The sequence below is a fragment of the Aptenodytes patagonicus genome, chromosome Z, assembly GCF_965638725.1.
Source record: "Aptenodytes patagonicus chromosome Z, bAptPat1.pri.cur, whole genome shotgun sequence".
In the NCBI taxonomy this organism is placed as follows: domain Eukaryota; kingdom Metazoa; phylum Chordata; class Aves; order Sphenisciformes; family Spheniscidae; genus Aptenodytes; species Aptenodytes patagonicus.
In genome coordinates, this window is record NC_134982.1 from 29,305,088 (window position 1) to 29,325,280 (window position 20,193).

At 42.0% G+C, this 20,193-nt stretch overlaps 1 protein-coding gene across 1 annotated transcript; it reads left to right on the forward strand.

Moving 5' to 3' along the window:
• The first annotated feature begins 87 nt into the window (after positions 1 to 87).
• Positions 88 to 11,399, forward strand: ANKRA2 (ankyrin repeat family A member 2). The gene is made up of 9 exons (XM_076362125.1): positions 88 to 130; positions 890 to 1,293; positions 3,342 to 3,500; positions 5,061 to 5,126; positions 6,487 to 6,584; positions 6,758 to 6,883; positions 7,281 to 7,347; positions 7,439 to 7,519; positions 8,625 to 11,399. Exons 2-9 carry the CDS (start codon positions 993 to 995, stop codon positions 8,678 to 8,680), a joined length of 954 nt encoding a protein of 317 aa, XP_076218240.1. The 5' UTR covers positions 88 to 130; positions 890 to 992; the 3' UTR covers positions 8,681 to 11,399.
• Positions 11,400 to 20,193: the final 8,794 nt, after the last annotated feature.

The window sequence follows — 20,193 nt, forward strand, 5'->3', positions numbered from 1 at the left end:
GTCGTCAGGAGGCGACTCTCCCTAGCCAATCGCCGCCGCGGCTATGGAGCGTCACTTCCGCCCTGCCGCCGGCGGGGCGGTAGGGCGTCACTTCCTCCTCCCTGTCAGCGGCCAGAACGGGGGCGCAGAGGTGAGGCCGGGCCGCCGGGAGCGGAGCCGCGGGCCGGTTCTGCTGGAGGGGCTCCCGGGCGGCGGGTGCTCCGCGGCGTCCGTGGAGGAGGGCGGCGGCGGCGGCAGCAGCTCGCCTTCGGGCCTTTTGTCCCGGAGCCGGCGGCCTGCGGTGTGGGGGGAGGGCTCCAGGAGTGCCCGGGGCTGCTAAGGCCGCTCCGCCTACCGGGCGCTGCCGCGGAGCCCGGCCGGACATGAGGCTTCCCGCGGTGCTGTCAAAAAGCCCCGGGTATTCTGGGATGTTTTGCTGTCCTCGATCTAAAAGGGGATTTATCATTTTCCTGCGCGTACGGCAGAAGCCCTTTATTTCACTCAGGTTATGAAAAGACTTAGAGTCGTAAAGCGACATAAAGTCCCTTTAACTTTTCCTTCACGTCTAATGTTTTTAGGCAATACGGTCATCTTCTCCTCATAGCTTGTTCCTGTCTTGGTATAAACGTGGTTGGTTGTGGTGGCTTTTTTATTGCAACCAGACTAATACTCCGAAACGTCACTTAGAGGAAACTCCTGCTGGCTTCATTATGGAATTTGGCTTAAATATCCATGTGATAAAGTTTAAATGGAGGATTTGGTCAGTAGCTTGTGACAGCAGTAAGACTGATATTTCACCAAGGTTTTGACTATCAAAACCAAATGCCATAAGCATAAATGAAGCCACATTTGGTGTCTTTTTATGCATTACTTCACCAGAATGTTGTTAACCTGTGTTACGTGTGTTCAGTTGCAGGTTGTTCAAACATCCGGATCTCTTTAGATACAGCTTGGTTGGCTGGAACTGTTCTTGGCTAGAAACTATGAAGAAGCATTTTGCATAAAACTTTCACATGACTGAGGCCATGGCATCTTCAACGAACTTAGATGCTGGGGCCCAGTTAATTGTAGAAGAATGTCCCACTAGCTACAGCCTTCCACCCATGCCGGACATTAAAGTGGAACATCAGCTTGACTCTAGCACAGAGGAAGGCCCAGCTCAGAGTGTTGCCATGGGAATGAAATTCATTTTGCCCAATAGATTTGATATGAATGTCTGCTCGCGATTTGTGAAATCTTTGAATGAGGAGGACAGTAAAAATATTCAAGACCAAGTTAACTCTGACCTTGAAGTGGCATCTGTCTTATTTAAAGGTTGAACTTTATGCTACAAATCGTTATGTATGGACTATGTCATCCTGTTAAGCTGTTATGTTTTTTTTTTTAAAAAAAAAGCCTCTGCCTTATATGTGTGTTAATCAGTAATAGTTTTCTAAGATTTGTTCCCCTAACATTTTTATTATATGCTTAATGGATTATTAGTGTAAAATTAATTTCCCCCAAGATTATTTTTTAAATCACATTTTTAATGTTTTTTTCAATCGATAAAGTAGTGGCACAAAAGGCCTGTAGTGTAATTTAGTAAGAGCTGATGCTGATTATGAAAACGAGCTTACTTCTTTTGTGTAGCATGTCTTACAACATGCTACACCTTGTTGAATGTATGTCTTTACAGAACACTACTGAAAGCACTATATGATCATTTCAACTTCAGTAGCTTTCTGCAGCACGTTTTATCTTTTCACTAGTACGATGACAAAATAACATAGGCCATGCAGTTGACTTTGTTTTATCAATATGGCTGTACAAAGCCTGTAGTTGCTGTAGCGATTGGCTCGCCAGTTCAGCTTCACGCTGCTTGAAAGCAAATCTTTCTGCAGTTGTGGATCCCTGCAGCTAATCTCCAGCCATTGCTGGGCAGTTTCATCAGAACTGATCCGTGCTTTTTCATGGCTGAGCATATCGATGGACAACAGAATTAGGACTTCTGTCTATTCCCCTTTAACAATTGTGGTTTCCAGTGCTCGCTGTAGTATTTCAGACTGTTAGTAATGTTCTTTTCATGAGGTTGAATTTGACCCATTTCCTGTAACAAATACAAACACAGACCTATTGTGGATTTTGATGATTTCTCTGATTTGTGTTGTTTGGCTGCAGTTCAGCCATTGTAATTCTCAAACTTTTTTGATTTGCAGGCCCTAAGTGCTTACTAGTGGAGCTGCAGACCTGAACGGCAAACTTAGACCCATCAGTGATAGGGTTGTTTTTCTTAGGTAACATTTGTGAACCCCTTAGAAGTAGTCCTGCGGATGCAGGGACCGCAGGTCAAAAATCCCTGGTAGGTCTCTTAATTTGATCACGTCAGCTGTAGCTATTTGATTGGCAAACAAAATGTAATTTCATTTTCATCCTGTTACCCTGTACTTTTAATTGGTTCTCTTCCCGAATTTGTGCTTGGGTTTATGATCATGAAGTTCTCTATGGTGTGAATTCAGTGTGCATGTTAGTTACCTTCCAGTCATTAATTGTTAGCGCACACTGGTGTCAAATCAATTTAGCCAATAATAGAGTTTAATCTTTCAATATGTTTTTCCAGTATTTAATCAGTTAGCTTCTTAAAAATTATTTGGCTTCTCAGCTACTTCTCAAAACCTACTTTTGAGAATTGGAGGCCAAGATAACATACGTATTTTGTAATAAAATGGCGTTAGAGTCTAATAGAAAGCTAGAAAAGTTAGTACAAATGAACACAGCAGCACTGAATGACTTCTTGAATTCTAAGTGGTGACCTGCTGTTGCATTTTATGATAGTTAGTGTGGAATATCTCTCTTCCTGCTGGATAAGTATTCATAAGGCATTCGTAATGCAGTTACAAGTTTATCCAACAGGAGCGGAAAAAGTCCTGGTGAAGAAAATTAGTGAAGGTCATCTCCACTCATGCACTGGACTGGTTAGAGCGTGGGCAAAGGGATGAGCTGAGCTGCATCATGTTACTGCACTGGAGAGGGTTAGTGAGGGTATGACAGGCTAAGTGGAGCCATCCTACCTGAAATATCCATGCCAGCTCTGTTGAAAATCTAGACAAAGGCTTACCTCATTTAGACACCAACTTGTCTCTGGGTGACGTGACACCATACCAAACCTGTGGGGTAGCAGTATTGTTTTATGCCAGAAATGAACACAGCCCCTTATTCAACTCCCACAATACACAGTGGAAAAAGCACATGTCACAAAGGTTACTTAACATGGGTTTTAAAGATCTTGTGATATTGGTGCTTTCTAGTTTGACTTAGAATCTGTGGCTTTCTTTTAATGCTCTTACTAGTACTAAAATCCTGTCTGTTTTCTCTCTTCAATGTAGCTGAATGCAACATCCACACTTCTCCTTCCCCTGGTATCCAAGTAAGACATGTTTATACTCCATCAACTACTAAGCATTTCTCACCAATAAAACAATCAACTACCCTAACTAACAAACACAGGGGAAACGAAGTCTCTACAACACCTCTGCTTGTAAACTGTAAGTATCCTTCTGCCTTACTGTTAATAATTATTTTGTGAACTGTATGTTAGATGCTTGACAGATTTGTCCGATTTTTTCTTTGGTGTTATAATGAACTTTAATATAGGAAGAAAACGTTGAGACAGTCTTGTCTAATTTCACATGGTTCCAACCATAAAATAGTAATCCACCTGCTGTATTGAATTCATGACTGAAACGTATTTTCCAGAAAGGATCCAATTCTTGATTTAAAAAATTCAGATAAAGATTTTTCTGATCCTTTCTAAGCTTTAAGTTAATGTGCTTCATATACTTGTTTTCGGAACTTGTGCATCTTGTAAAATTTATTAAAATTAGATGATTGGTAAGTGCTACAGACTGCTGCAAATGTCATGATTGTCACGGATCTTGAAAGTCAAGAAGGCAGTATTATTTATGGGGTTTTGTTTTTCTTAATTGTCAAGCATTTTCTTTATAAATTAATAATATATTAATATATATTATATAATATATATTATATTATATATATATATATATAATTATATTAATATATATATATAATATATATTATATAATAATATATTAATTTATATTAATATAAATTAATTCTCTGTAATTTACTTCATCTATAAATTATTATATAATTTATATAATTATAATTATATAAATTATAAGTCCAATGTTTAAAAAAAAAAAAGGCTGCTTGCATGGGAAGAATGAATCTGGAGCTGCAACATAGGCCTCTGAACAAAATACACAGTCTTTCTGAAAAAAAAAAATCAAACTTTCATGTAGTGAATAGGAAGAGGACAGTGAGCATTTACATATTAAGTAATCATTAGCTAATTTTGTTATTATATATTGTGGGTAATGTATTATATATTCCCTCCTGAGCACCTTTCAGACCTGCTTTAAGTTGTAATTATCAAAACCATGCACCTGTGCAGAGTTTACTGTGGGATCAGAGATTTTTTGCTTCATAATCTCTTAAGAAATATTCTGCTTTTAATTCTTGGTACTTTGTATTAAAAATAATAAAAAAGAACCAAACCACAATCTTTGTCTTCCCCTGTAGATGTCATGCTGCGTATAGTTTTGTAATGTCTGATCTATTCCACATTGTAGTGAGTGAGAGTCATGCTACGGACTTTTTTGAGCAGCATGACAGGTCTCCTGATGGCATGTGATCTCTTAGATGTCATTTTTAAACTATATAGCCTTAATTTATCAAAAGATGCATATTTTCATTTGATTAATGTTCTTAATGTGATCTTGGGTTGCTGACCAAGCAGCAGAGAAGAGAGCATGTTGCCTTGTATTACAGTCAGCGTAGGAAGTATCTTTGCTTTCTAGTATGATTTATACATTGATTAAAAAATTACCTAAACCTATGAAACTGTTTGGAAACTTTTCAGTTTTTAAGATAGTGATTCCAGTTCGGAGTATAAGGTGAAACCTATCTACACTCTCAAATCCAAGTTCTGTACTGCTCAAGCCAATGGACGTTATGCCCAGCTCCAAATAGAGCAGAGTGAAAATCGGTGTGTGTAACACATGCTTTTGCTTCCCTTTTTGCAGCTTTATCAGTTCATCAGCTGGCTGCTCAGGGAGAAATGTTATATCTGGCCACGCGTATTGAACAAGGTGAGACAGAGGGAGGTTAAATGCCTTCCTTTCCTCATCGGGACATTTGTACCATGTTGTGCTTGACTTTTTCCCCGAAGCTGTATTAAAAAAAATCATCAATTCTGGTACAGGTTGAAGGATATTTGAGGTATCTGTTCCTTGTGCGTGTGGACTATTGTTTCACGTCAGTCTTTTACTCACTCATTGCTATAATTTGGATTTTAAATTAAACATTAGCGTTAATAGGGGTTGTAGGTAGATCCCTTCCTCCCCCTGCTCCCTAGCTATATAGGTAATTCATGGAAATGAGAAGGGAGAATCTGTTAGATCGATCAGAAGACTTAATTTTTTTTATTATCTTTGTAATTTAAAACACATTTCTATTAATGGTGGCTTTCCAATTCTATTTAATTGATCAACATATAGAGCTCTGTGTTGGTAATTTAAGCCATGGCTCACACCTGCAGTATAATAGTGCTACTCATTCTGAGTTGTGTGATAGTCTTCAGTGTGACATTTGTGTGTCCATAATACCTATACAAAATTTCAACTCTACATAATGTATTGAATTGAGTACTGTCAATAGTATATTCTTATTGTAATATTAGTAATCAGCCATGCTTTCAGTGCATCTTTGTTGAAATGTTTACTGCAAAGCAGGTAATGAGTTGATGAGTCTATATACTTTGTAATAAGCCATGTGTATGGAAAGCAAATCGATTCTGGAGTGTCAGTAACAGCTAAAAATGCATATTATGGTGCTATGATAAGCATGGGATTTTTTAAGTATTTAGGTATTAAAAAAAAATTCCAACTCAACTATTTCAGTCAGCCAATTGTTAAAAAAGTTCTTTTTCCTTCTTCCAGCTGCACTAGAAGTAGACCTTGTTTCCACAAAACACCCTATTGATTACATGAGCTTTGGGGTGAATGGAGTTATACTATCTATATTGCTTTACAAGCTAATTCTTTACAAGATTGTGTGGCTCACTCTATTGAAAAAACCACTTTCTACAGTATAATAGAGAATGTACCTCTTCATTTTTCAAGCAGCCCTTCTCTTCTTTCCAAAGATAAAGCCCAGATTACAGGCAACTTGTAACATTTCTGAGTAAAAACAGAGCTCGATTCATAGAGCTTAAAAAAAATAAATAAACCCAAATCTTAAATTTTACTTTGGTCAGTTGGATGTTTTTTTCTTTCTTGGACAAAGATATTTGCACCACCATTGGGACAGAATTTTGTTTTTAAAGTGAAGATGAGAATGACTTGTAGGACACACTCAGTCCATTCACCATGGATGTGTCAGCATATTTCACCAGCTCATACAGTGCATTAGTGAAAGGGATTACTAAGTTGCATATTTTTCTTTAAACAGAAAATGTAATCAATCATAAGGATGAAGAAGGATTTACCCCTCTGATGTGGGCTGCAGCTCATGGGCAGATAGCAGTAGTGGAATTTCTCCTCCAGAATGTAAGGAAAAAAACACTCCATTTTAAATTTATTTAGTTTTTAGTTCAATTTGCCTTCCTAAGTTTGTCAATGCTGCTATACACTTAAAAGTATTAAAGTTAAGTTCTGTGTAAAACCTCACATTTAAAAAAAGCGTGGTTAATTTGATTTTTTTAGTAGTATTATTATTTCAGGGTGCAGATCCTCAGATTTTGGGGAAAGGGCGAGAAAGTGCCCTCTCACTGGCTTGCAGTAAAGGATACACAGACATTGTCAAAATGCTGCTCGACTGTGGAGTTGATGTCAATGAGTATGACTGGGTAAGACTCTAGCTTGAATTTATGTCAGAGGGTGCTTCGGTCAGAAATTTGCAAGAGGGCACAGCGCTGGCTTGGGTTTGAAAATTGTTCTACTTCTTCTGAAATATCTTGAGAGTTTCAAAACTTCCATAGGATAAGAGAAGTTGGCCCTGCTAGTTCTGACTCTTCTGCGTAAAAAGAGAATGAGACTAACGTCGAGTCCTTGTAGAAGGGTGAGCTTACAGTCTAAACAGTAGACAAAAAAAGATGGAAGTTGTGAAGAACCAAAACAGAACCTCATTTTTATAAAACCTGCGAAGTCTCTTCCTGATACATAGAAGTATACTGGCGTGTTAAGGAATTACAGTTGCAGACTGGTCAATCATTAAGTGTCTACGGCTTTTCCCTGCTTTTGCAGAATGGAGGCACACCTCTACTATACGCAGTACATGGGAACCATGTGAAATGTGTAAAAATTCTCCTTGGTAAGCAGACTGTCCAAACTAAATTATCAGTAATAGTGTACTATCAGTTCTCATTGTCAGAAATAGGAGTTTCTTTTCTTATTTTACATAGAAAGTGGTGCTGATCCAACTATCGAAACAGATGCTGGCTATAATTCCATGGATTTGGCTGTAGCCTTGGGCTATCGGAGTGGTGAGTATTGCAAATGTAAATTCTTTGATTTTTATTTTTACTGCTCCTTGCTTATATAGCTTAGTACGTAGTAATAGCCTAGTAGAGGTTTTGCAGCTGTAAGATCTTTCCTGTCCTACAAGTCTTAATACACCTAAATGTATCAGCCCAAAATGGGTAGGAGCTTCCATCCCTGTCTTAGAAAACCAGGTACCTAGTAGGAAAATGTCACTGACCTGGATCTGCATCTGTGGGTACAAATAACGGTGTGTAGGGCTCAAGCAGCCGTGATCCAGACAAGGGGAGCTGAGCTGCTCCCTCACCCTGTACAACGGAGTGTGTGTTGCACTGCACAATGATAAAGAGGCCTGCAGCCCTCCTCAACCCTTCACCCTGGCGCTCTGTTGACTGGCATGATGTGATGTAGTTTGCAAAACCTTCTTCCCCTGTCAGACTAGCTCTAGCTCTAGTTCATCTTGGAGGCAGACAGTAATAGCGCCAGGATCAGTGAATTAGGCTACCTTACTTGGTTCTGGAAAACAGAGGCAAAGAAGGGACTCTTCATTGTTTTTCCCTCATGCTGCCTTCGTTTCGAAAGCTGTGAAATGTCTGCCATTACAGAAGTGAACTGAATCCAAAAATAAGCCCAGCACTGCACGTGTAGCTTCTCCAAGGAGAGCACTGTGCTGGGGGGGGCGGGGGGGGGGGGGCGGCAGTAACTTCACAGATGCCTAGATGTAGGACTAGTTCAAGAGTTCAATCTCAAGACATTCCACAGAAGTAGTTTCTAATAAACATTTTTGCCTACTTTCCATTTATAGGCTTAAAAATTACCTTCCGTATGCTATCTGCCTATTCAAACCAGAGAACAGATCATCACCTCCAAAAACCATCATCTGCCTTACTGGGTGTATTGGTTTTGCATTACATAAGGCTTTTATTTTCTGAAGGGATGCAAACTCTCTTCCCAGAGTGAATTTATTCCTGTGTGGTTTTTATGAAACTATTGTATGGCATCTGCCAGGCAAAAACAGTAAAAAAATTTTCTGCCAGGAAAAAATAGTACGGCCCTAAAGATGTTAAAAAACATTGAACCTGATTAACCTGATTTTTTTCTCTGCTTTAGTTCAACAGGTTATTGAGTCTCATTTATTAAGGCTACTTCAAAATATCAAGGAGTAATGGTTGGCTCTTCTGCGGGTGTCAGTTCTTGGCTCGGAGACTTGAACTGCTTTTTAGCCCTGGAATCAGTGACAAGGGTTGGTTGTTTTGTAACTTTACCTCAGTTCAACTATTTGCTAGTTTTAGTTAAGCTTTTAAATATGCTTCCTCTTCTTTTGTTGTTGTTCACAGAAATACGCGATGTCATCCTTTTCTTAAATATATTTTATGTAATTCTAGAAGAAAAAGTCAGTTGTCATGCATGAAAAACTTTGTAAATAAAACCTCTTTTGACTATCTAAATGTTTGCACTGAGTGCAGTGGGTGGCACTGTGCCAAGTGTCCTACTTGATCACATCATTGATACATATTCACAGGGAGAAATTTGTTTAGATATTGAGGTATATCACTATAGATGTCTTTACTGTTAATAATACCAAAATGTGCACCGTGTGCGATTGTGAAAAAAGATCCCCAGTTAATATTACTGTGTCAGCTTTTGGCTTTGCCCAGTTTTTAAGAAGTTGGTAATCAAATTGAAGGACTTTGATGGTAGTTTAATTCCTACCTGATTTCTTTCCACCTGCCTCTGCCTTCCTGTTGTAGTCCTGAAACAACTAGGCCAGAGTATCCTAGATAGAAGTTCCTCTGGTATAAGGAAGCCTAATTGCAAGTGCAGAATTCCTAGCTCCTGAATATCCTCCCTGCAGTGGCTGAAAGCAAACATCAGCCGTATGGGAAAAGAAGCCAGAGCCTACTGCATTCCAGCCTTCTTCAGCCAAAGTGTGGTCCTTTGGATCCTAGAATCATAGAGTATCTCAAGTTGGAAGGGACCCATAAGGACCATCGAGTCCAACTCCCTGCTTCTCACAGGACTACCTAAAACTAAACCATATGACTAAAAGCGTCATCCAGACACTCCTTGAACTCTGACAGGCTTGGTGCCGTGACCACTTCCCTGGGGAGCCTGTTCCAGCGACCGACCACCCTCTCAGTGAAGAACCTTTTCCTACTGTCCAACCTGAACTTCCTCTGACGCAGCTTCATTCCATTTCCTCGTGTCCTATCGCTGGTCACCAGAGAGAGGAGATCAGCATCTCCCCCTCCACTGCCCCTCTTGAGGAAGTTGTAGGCTGCAACAAGGTCACCCCTCAGCTTTCTCTTCTCCAAGCTGAGCAAACCAAGTGACCTCAGACACTCCCCATTAAGTCTTGCCCTTGAGGCCTTTCACCACCTTGGTCGCCCTCCCCTGGACACGCTCCAATAGTCTGATGTCCTTCTTGTATTGAGGCACCCAGAACTGCACACACTACTCGAGGTGGGGCCGCACCTGTGCAGTGTAGAGTGGGACAATCGCCTCCCTCGACCGGCTAGCGATGCTGTGCTTGATGCACCCCAGGACATGGTTGGCCCTTTTGGCTGCCAGGGCACACTGTTGACTCATATTCAACTTGCCATCAACCCAGACCCCCAGATGTCTTTCCATGGAGCTGCTCTCCAGCCTCTTGTCCCCCAGTTTGGGGGGATGTTCCAGTGTAGCTGTTTAGCTAGAACAGCAATGATGATTTTTAAATTAGTTGAAAAATCAGGCAACGTTAACTGATTTTCTGGGACCCCTGCACTTAATCAAAACTACACGGAGTGATGGGACATGCGGTAGTTTTGCACAAATAACAGATAAGCTTTTGAAGGAGACTTTTCTGAAGCTTTTCCCCTGACAGTACATACAGACCCCCATGCAGTGGTGATGTGTTTCCATAGGCATTTCTCCATCATGTCCACTAGAGGTCTGGCATCTATTCACATACGTACACCTCGAAGGCCTTTCTTCCCCAGTCCATGGGTAGCGAGCCCAGTCTCCCAATTTACTCTCCACCTAGAGTTCACAGGACATGAGTGGACTCAAGTAAGTTACTGTATTCCCAATATAGTCTCTACCATGTTTAATTTTTCTATTTGAAAATCATTCCGTACACAAAGGAAATCAATACTATTTAAAGTACCTGCACCGTGATCCTGACCAAAGGTACTGGAAGGCTGGGGAATAATCCGGCTGAGTTCTTTGGGTCAGAGCCAGAGAAATAGTGAATTAAAAATGCTAACTCTGTTATTTCAAAGTGACTGAATATACAATAGGGGGAAATGTAGAAAAGAAAAATCCAAACCTATATGGATTAAACCCAAATTCGTGGCCAAATTTCTCACTGACTCTGTACTGAAACATCTGTGGTATATAAAAGATGTTAATCGGGTCAGAATTAACCTCTGAAAGGTTGGCTGTGTGAGAGCCAGTCCAGAGACCCATTTCTTCCATGAAGCCGAAATCTGAAATGGAACACACTTTAAGGGAGGTGAAGCCAGAAAATGTAACTGATCTTGCAGGTGTTCGTGAAATCCTTGCTGCATTTAAGTGAGTATTATCTGTCTCCCAGGCTTTGACACTTGTATTTTTATGTAGGGTTTACACCAGTTTTACTGTATCGTGCATGATTAAATCAGATGAAGGAAACAGTAAATCTCACATGCCTTGGAAGCAAGGGAAGGAAATTGTTTCATAATCAAAATCTAGAAAAATGTCTTACTGTAAGTAATTCTAAAATAAAATAATATGAAGTGGCAATTACTGTAAAGTTGCATATTAGAACTACTGAGATTTAATGGCCTTTGTAAAAACAAATGTTGAACTTCCATGTTTGTTGAAAAACAATGCAAATAAAAAGCAAACTGTGTTTTCTTGAAATATCGTAACCTGAGCCATTTCTGATTAATTAAGACATCTTTTGTATAGACATGCTATATAAGTATGCATAAGGAACAGAATTTCCTTTTTCTGAATTATTTGTGTTACAGGAAAGCACTTGTTCTAAATGATGAACATGCAATATCTGTTTTGTATTGTGTCTTGAACTTCAGTCAGCATTGAGTTAATATATAGGAAATACACTGACTAATTCTTTACTATTTCCTGGAAATCATAGAATCATAGAATCATAGAGGTTGGAAAAGACCTCTAAGATCATCGAGTCCAACCGTCAACCCAACACCACCATGCCCACTAAACCATGTCCCTAAGCGCCTCATCTACACGTCTTTTAAATACCTCCAGGGATGGGGACTCCACCACTTCCCTGGGCAGCCTCTTCCAATGTTTCACCACTCTTTCAGTAAAGAAGTTTTTCCTTACATCCAATCTAAACCTCCCCTGCTGCAACTTGAGGCCATTTCCTCTCGTCCTATCACTTGTTACTTCGGAGAAAAGACCAACACCCACCTCGCTACAACCTCCTTTCAGGTAGTTGTAGAGAGCGATGAGGTCTCCCCTCAGCCTCCTTTTCTCCAGGCTAAACAGTCCCAGTTCCCTCAGCCGCTCCTCATAAGACTTGCTCTCCAGACCCCTCACCAGCCTCGTTGCCCTTCTCTGGACACGCTCCAGCACCTCAACGTCCTTCTTGTAGTGAGGGGCCCAAAAATGAACACAGTATTCGAGGTGCGGCCTCACCAGTGCCAAGGACAGGGGCACGATCACTTCCCTACTCCTGCTGGCCACACTAGTTCTGATACAGGCCAGGATGCCATTGGCCTTCTTGGCCGCCTGGGCACACTGCCGGCTCATGTTCAGCCGGCTGTCGACCAACACCCCCAGGTCCTTCTCTGCTGGGCAGCTTTCCAGCCACTCTTCCCCAAGCCTGTAGCACTGCATGGGGTTGTTGTGGCCAAAGTGCAGGACCCGGCACTTGTCCTTGTTGAACCTCATACAGTTGGCCTGGGCCCATCGATCCAGCCTGTCCAGGTCCCTCTGCAGAGCCTTCCTACTCTCGAGCAGATCAACACTCCCGCCCAGCTTGGTGTCGTCTGCAAACTTACTGAGGGTGCACTCAATCCCCTCATCCAGATCATCAATAAAGATATTAAACAAGACCGGCCCCAGTACTGAGCCCCGGGGAACACCGCTCGTGACCGGCTGCCAACTGGATGTAACTCCATTCACCACAACTCTCTGGGCCCGGCCATCCAGCCAGTTTTTGACCCAGCGCAGAGTCCACCTGTCTAAGCCATGAGCCGCCAGCTTCTCTAGGAGAATGCTGTGGGAGACGGTGTCAAAGGCCTTGCTGAAGTCCAGGTAGACCACATCCACAGCCTTTCCCTCATCCACTAGGCGGGTCACCTGGTCATAGAAGGAGATCAGGTTGGTCAAGCAGGACCTGCCTTTCATGAATCCGTGCTGGCTAGGCCGGATCCCCTGGTTGTCCTGCTCATGCCTTGTGAGCACCCTCAAGATGAACCGCTCCATAATCTTCCCCGGCACCGAGGTCAGGCTGACAGGCCTGTAGTTCCCCGGATCCTCCTTCCGGCCCTTCTTGTGGATGGGCGTCACATTGGCAAGCCTCCAGTCATCCGGGACCTCCCCCGTTAACCAGGACTGCTGATAAATGATGGAGAGCGGCTTGGCGAGCACCTCCGCCAGCTCCCTCAGCACTCTCGGGTGGATCCCATCCGGCCCCATAGACTTGTGAGCGTCCAGGTGGCGTAGCAGGTCATTGACTGCTTCCTCTTGGATTATGGGGGGTTCATCCTGCTCGCCGTCCCCGTCTTCCAGCTCGGGGGGCCAAGTACCCTGAGGATAACTGGTCTGCCTGTTAAAGACTGAGGCAAAGAAGGCATTGAGTACCTCAGCCTTTTCCTCATCCTCAGTGACAATGTTCCCCCTTGCATCCAATAAAGGATGGAGATTCTCCTTGGCTCTCTTCTTGTCATTAATATATTTGTAAAAACTTTTTTTGTTGTCTTTAACGACAGCGGCCAGATTGCGTTCTAGCTGGGCTTTTGCCTTTCTCATTTCTTCTCTGCACGACCTAACGAGATCAAATGTATCCTAGGAAATGCATTTTTGGATTATATGGGAAGATAGAAAACTAGAGGAATGTAGATTAATACAGCAAAATGTAAAATTTCTTCCACCTTTTTGCTGTAGAATTTCAAGCAATTGTCAGTCATCACCACGCCTCCCACAAAACCGAGTACAAAGATGAAGACGGTCATCTTTCAGAAGCTGTTTCCTGCATTAAGAGCCCTTTCTATAGGATAACATTGTGCTGCTAAGGCAACGACCATGGAATTGAAGTTTTCTGTGGCTCTTGTGAGGTCCCTGCAGGGAACAGCCAGCAGTATTTCATAAGCTATGATTCAGACACCCTGAGGAAAACAGTCAGCGTTAGCAAACTCGGGGGGGGGGGGGATTATGCAAAGAAACAGCTTTACTCACTGGAAAAAAATCACTGTCAAGAAAGCACAGACAACTGTTGATTATGCAAGATTAACAGCATGCTTCACTCCACATACTTTGTGTTCCTCTGAGGCACAACGATGAATTTTTGTTTCTCTCGGTGTAAATAATTCTGAGTATTCAGTTTTCTTTGTTCATAGTGGTAAAAATTTTAAAGCCCCTGACTGAGCACTGATAAGCATTTTGAAACGTCAGCCTGCTGGTTTTGTTTTGGTGAACAATTTCTATAGCCTCTGATGGCAGGGAGAAGACCCTGGGAGTTACCTTTGAACCACACCCATGGGTCTGAAGGCAGCAGTGCTTCCTTGCCATGGCATGCCACAAGACCAGAGGAGTTTGAAAATTCTGCAGTCAAAATCTTAACTCCAAGTTGATTCTCCCCAAACCTTTTACCAAAAGCTCTTGCCAATGTAATTTCTTACGGGAATGTTAATAAAATATTTTACATTTGAACTTGAATGACAGCATACTGTATTTCAGTGTTAGCAAACAAGTTGCTTTTCCTGATTAACTATATTATTTTTGCCAAATTCAACGTGCAGCATGTAATCACAGATGTCATGAACTCTCTGCCTCACAAAGCCTAGCACAGTCTCATGTAGTAATAACAGCCAAATGCTTCAGAGCTGCACAAAGTCTTTGTCTCACTCATTCATGTTTGACTTTGCAGGGTGTTCTGGTCTATTTAACAGAGGAAGTACACAACAAATGAACTCTAGTCTGCGATGCACTGGGTTTAACATTTGTCAGAATTAACATTCATTTACAGCTACTACGGGTTGCGACAGCTTAGAAACCGTATAGTGCAAGACAAATAGGCTTTATCTGTCTGGCAGGGAGGTAAAAGAAAGCTAAAGAAGCAAGCAGCTCTGTTCATAGAGGGCAATAATACAGGTGTGAAATAATTCTACCAAGGCGAAAACAAAAATTTTACACATCCACTCTGTAATGCTCAGAGAAATTCTGCTTTCTCACAGTTAGGCAGTGGCTGAGATAGAAAGTGAACCAACAAAGACAGTGAAGAATAACCATAAATAGATTGTTAATATTTGATTAAAAGAAGTTAAGATGCTCTCTGTAAAGCCATTCTTTGTTCTTCATCAAATTCTTCAAGGAACTGTGACCAGTACCCCCTGCTCCCGACCCCTGGTAATGTGGTTAGCACAACAAACGCCATTTTGTAAGGCAAGCAGCCATTCTCTGTGACCGAGCAGGTCACGTATTCGTTCCCTTTCCCCTCGTTAGCAGGCCCTGAAGGTCCTGTGCACCAAGCAGACGAACCAAACACATTTCTTCTTCCCCTCCCTACCGGCCTCAAGGTTCCTGGGCACCAGGCCATTAACTGCCTTCCTTGCCAGTCTTGAAGGTCCCAGGCACCCGGCCAACCCAGTGTTGCTGATGACCCCGCCACAGAACAGGGAAGCATACCAGCACCCAGAGCACTGTCCGTAAAACCAAGCAGTTACAAGTCCTAAGGGGGAACTTGGACCAGAACTGCTGCTGGACAGTGAGATCGTGACACCCCGGTGGCCAGGGATGCCTCCACCATCGTCTGCTTCCTCCAAGGACTGAGGGAGTGACTTGTATTCATTTATAAGACTTTTAGTCTAGATTATGATTGTTATGTTGATACAGCAAACCATGTATTAAGATCCAACACGATCTGCAGAGGGTCCAGGTGATTAGAAACCGTAAGTGAAGTTAGTATCCAGGTGATTAGAAATTGTAAGTTAAGTTGTATTATAAATTCTGTATTATGCTACTTATAAATTGTACTACATTGATTCTGCTTGGGGAAATCCTGTGCCATTCTAAGCATAAATTCTGTGCTATACTAATCATAATAGCCCATTAAGAAAAAAAAGCTTTAATTCTAACTACAACTTAGTGCTGTCATCATTCTGCCAAGGATCCCTAAAAGAACCTGTCTATCCCCTCAGTGTCGGGTGACAGAAACATAACTTTAAATCTATACATTTTCATCCAGACAGGATTCAGTCAAGTGAGGAAGTTAATCATGTACAATGTTAGCATTACTATTTGCATGTAAATTTGATGAGCACTTTGTAACACTCTTCCCTGTCTGTTCTGGTTTTCCCTGGGGCTGTTACTAGTTCCACTCTGTTGCCTTCTTTGTTCATCTGTCTTGTACTTTGAATTCCCCGCTGGTATTTCTGAGACAGTTACAGAAAGCAGCAACCTCTTGCCAGACCTTCCCAGGGTAGAGCCTCATCTCCCTTCAGCCTCCTGTGGGTTTTTCCTTGGTATTAAACAAAACAACAAAACAAAACCAAAAAAAAAAAATCAGTATCCTACACCTCCTCATGCTACACAGGGAGCTGGTGCCCACAGCAGGGAGCCAAGGGATGGAAAATAGGGCCTCTGCTCTCCACCTTTACCAAGATCCATGCGAGGTGATCACAGCTCCCCAGTGTGGCACCAGAGGAAAACTCTGTCCCAGGACCATGATGCAAGGCTTCCCTCGTGGCACTCTTTTCAGAGAATTCAGCAGTTGGTATCCGAATGGTATTCCTGCAGAAAGAAATACTATTACTCAACTCTAAGGAGATGGAAATCAGCCACTGAACCTTATTCTTACTTGGCTGAGAAACAACACAGACAAACTTCTACTTACGGCATGCACCAATTTTGGATTTCCAAAGCTGTTTTACTGTGCCTTAGTCCTACATTCTTCCAGTAACCTTTAAGCAACCTTGAAACTCACTTCTTTAAACCCCAATGATGCTTCTTAACTTGCAGCCTGAAGAGACAGCTATAAACTAAGGCCAGAACTACTAATTTTCCACAACTGTTTTATAACAGTACTTGGAACAAAAAGTGTCAGAAGTAGAGCAACCATGAAAGTTTATCCTAATTCTAAGTAACTTGTTCTGCCTAAGCAGTTCACATTCACAGCTCTACGTAAACCCTAGCATGAATCAGATGCAACTCCATATTCTCATGAAACTGTAAAGGATAAGGGATAGAAAAAAAGAGAAAGGCTGTATTTACTGGGATGATAGACTAAAATCTGTTCTGCATTTTTCACTAGGAAGCTGACTGTTCGGGGCATTCCAGCAGGGTTTTTCCTGAACATTGTGGACCAGACTTTTTTTCCTTTACAACAGTATAAACCACTGGAGTGCAGGCACAGCCCATCACTAGAATGATCATCATCAGTATCGTTATAGCAGTTCTGCTTGCATGCACCTCCTGCTGTGCAGCACATAACGCTTTCAGGAAGTACACTGCTCCATCTGGCAATGAATGTATAACTGGCTGAATCAGGAATCCAGTCGCTTGGAACTTTAAAGATCAAAGATACTGTTAGGGGTTAGTCCTAGGAATGACATCTGAATAGATCTTTCTGTTGAGGTTGATTTGTCACCAAATTAAGCTAGCAACTCTCCAGGCATACAGGACTGTAAAGCATGTCAGCCAGTCTTCAGCAGATGAGCAGTGATGAAGCCAACCGCGCATGCATAAATCAGCGGGAAAGGTTGCAGAGCCCAACAGGAAGGGAGATGTAAACTGGGCACAGCAACAAGGTGGATTACAGCTGTGGGACTGCGCTGCACAGCTCATCCTTTTCCTGCAAGAAGAAACCTACGTAATCTCTGAATAATCCTCTGGGAAAAAATCCTGACCTGCATTGTGGGGAATATTGTTTTGATTCATTACATAAACGAACTGCACATGCTCCTTTTTTAGCACTGAAATCAAAACATGACAAATACAGCCACATGACATGCTCTTCACAGCCCACAAGTTTTTCTAGCACATCAGCATTTCTATTTCATAAACAGAAAATACATCTTACAGGACAGTATCATTTTCACACAAATTCCAGTATACACCACTTGCAAGTATTTCAGGAGGACCTATCATACCATCCAATGGCTTGACTCAACCTTTCTATATTATTGTCAGCTAGAGGACACTGGATGATGTGTAATCTGCAGGCAAACTTGATGTGCCAGCACTTAGCCAGGCTTCTAGCACAGTTGAAAAACTAGCAAGCTCTGGCTATACTCTGTAAAACCCTGCACCCTGCATTTGTAGCCATTAGGCTACACCTAGATTATATTAAATGTTACAACCTAAAGGACTCAAAACGCAGTTGCTTCTGAAAATGCATCACAAAAACACCTTGCCTAGCTGTTCTGCATCTGTGGCATAACGTCTCTCACGAGTACAGGGTAAGATCACAGGCCTAACAACATTGCCATTGTCTCCAAAAAGGCTTTTGTTTAGAAGCGTTATTCTTTTCTGCTCACATAAAATGTGAAGGTTTCAAGAAGATCCACAGCCTCCCAAAAAATATACTGGTGCATCCTTGAAGGTTCAAGTCCCCCTTGGAATTTAACTTACAGCCTGCTGACATAGTTCGTCTGTCAAATATACTGTATTTCCTGATGAAACCAGGGAGCTACAGAGATGGGACATAATTGAAAAAGCAAAAGTAAAAACAATTCCAGGTTTTGAAACATAAATAAGAGCGCTTAATTTTCAAGGTACAAATAATTAAAACAGGACAATGCTAAAATACGAGGAAAAAATACAATGGGAGTAGAGGGTCTATTCTACAAATGTGAGCGAGCTGACACACTGAAGCAGAATGACAGGCCATCTAGTCTACAGCTCCTGACAGAGGTCAGCCTAGACACCAGTGTATATGTGCAATAGGTCACATCTAAGCAAGTATGAATCTTGTATGCTGGTGGAAGATGACTCAGTGAATCCTGAGACCTGTAGGCTACTTCAGCTTCTACAAACAGTAGAAAGCACACCAAAAAAATCTTAAAGATCATCACCCCCAGGTAGGAATTACTGGAGCATGAAATGCTGCAGATGTACATGGGGATTGTTTATCCAAGTGCTGCCCCAACATATGCTGAAGGCAAACCCCAGCTGCAGGAGCTGCCTATGCTGGTTTCATGTTGTTTAGGAACTTCCCTAAAGCAGAAAGAACTGCACCATCTCTTGATTCCTAACGCTACGTGATGCAAAGCAGCCAGAAGGGAAATAAATGCATTTTCACGTGACTCCTCCCTGCTGCTTTGGACACCAACTGTCCCAGAGACAAAAACTTGTAACAGACCCCTCAAATCAATGAGCCTGCCACTCTGCTGCCACAACTGTTCAATTTTTTCACTTCACCTCATTTTTAGCTTAGGTATGAATCCTACAAACACTCATGTTCACATTACCTTTACTGGATCAGGAGCCTTAAGGCAGTAGCTGTCTCTCTCTCTCTCATGTTTACGTAAGACTTACGCATGGTGGGGGCAAATGAATCCCCCAACTGTAACACAACAAAATGTGAGTTGACTGACCTGTATAGGGGAAGCCAAACAATGTTAGAAATTAGCACAAGTGCAGAAGTCCTTAAAACACAGTTGATCATAATAAATATTGTAAAAATGGTTTCTACCCACTCGAGTCTGCTATGTATCACAGCCATGTTGCTCAATGCTGTAATGAGGCATTGCTGATTTTAACTGCTGCTAGTCCTGCAGAGGCAACAATACTGAAGAGACAAGGAAGATCTTACTCACCACATGCATTACCAACACCATTCTACTGTGACTGCCTGTTACACTCAACAGGTGTGTAATGCCACAGATGTCAAACACTAATGTCACAGATCTAGCATAGATTTTCTCTCACACAAACATCTTTACATTATCTTTGTCCTGCGCACTCACAAGTTGAGAGTGCAAAAAGCCCTCCTGGATCTCAGCTGGGTCCTTAAAGGTGGCAGTCTTACATAGGCATAGTTATTAGGAACTCATTGCAAAACAGCAGCCCACAAAATGCTACTTCTGAGAGAAGATCTGACCCTCAAAACCATACTGAGTTATCTCTGCAATTGCCTGATGCAGATGCTGGAAATAACAGGAAGGCATAGCAGGACTAGCCACAGTTCCTGGAGCTGTGGCTTAAACCCAGAGTTCCTCCTGTTTCAGTAGGTACTTCTAACACCTTCAGATCTTGCTTAATCTTAGTGCAACATTTTAAACCCAGTGATAATAAGCAGGTGCAAACATTTGCCATGAGTTATATGTTGGTTGTGAAGCAGGAGACTGCTTAGGTGTACATCACTGAAATTTCTGAGATTCCAGCATAAGCCCACCACATTATTAACTCAGTTGCAGCTCCATAAAGTCTCCATAGAAGTCTCCAACCAAAGAAAGTAAGACCCATTCAACTCAACTTCAGGTGTCTTCTAAAAACTGGGAGAGTAGGG

Excerpts from the sequence above, each read along its gene's own strand:
- ANKRA2 (XM_076362125.1), top strand. The coding sequence starts at position 993 with ATGACTGAGGCCATGGCATCTTCAACGAACTTAGATGCTGGGGCCCAG. Across the intron at positions 1,294-3,341 it reads GGCATCTGTCTTATTTAAAG|CTGAATGCAACATCCACACT; the intron begins GTTGAACTTTAT and ends TCTTCAATGTAG. Across the intron at positions 7,348-7,438 it reads ATGTGTAAAAATTCTCCTTG|AAAGTGGTGCTGATCCAACT; the intron begins GTAAGCAGACTG and ends TATTTTACATAG.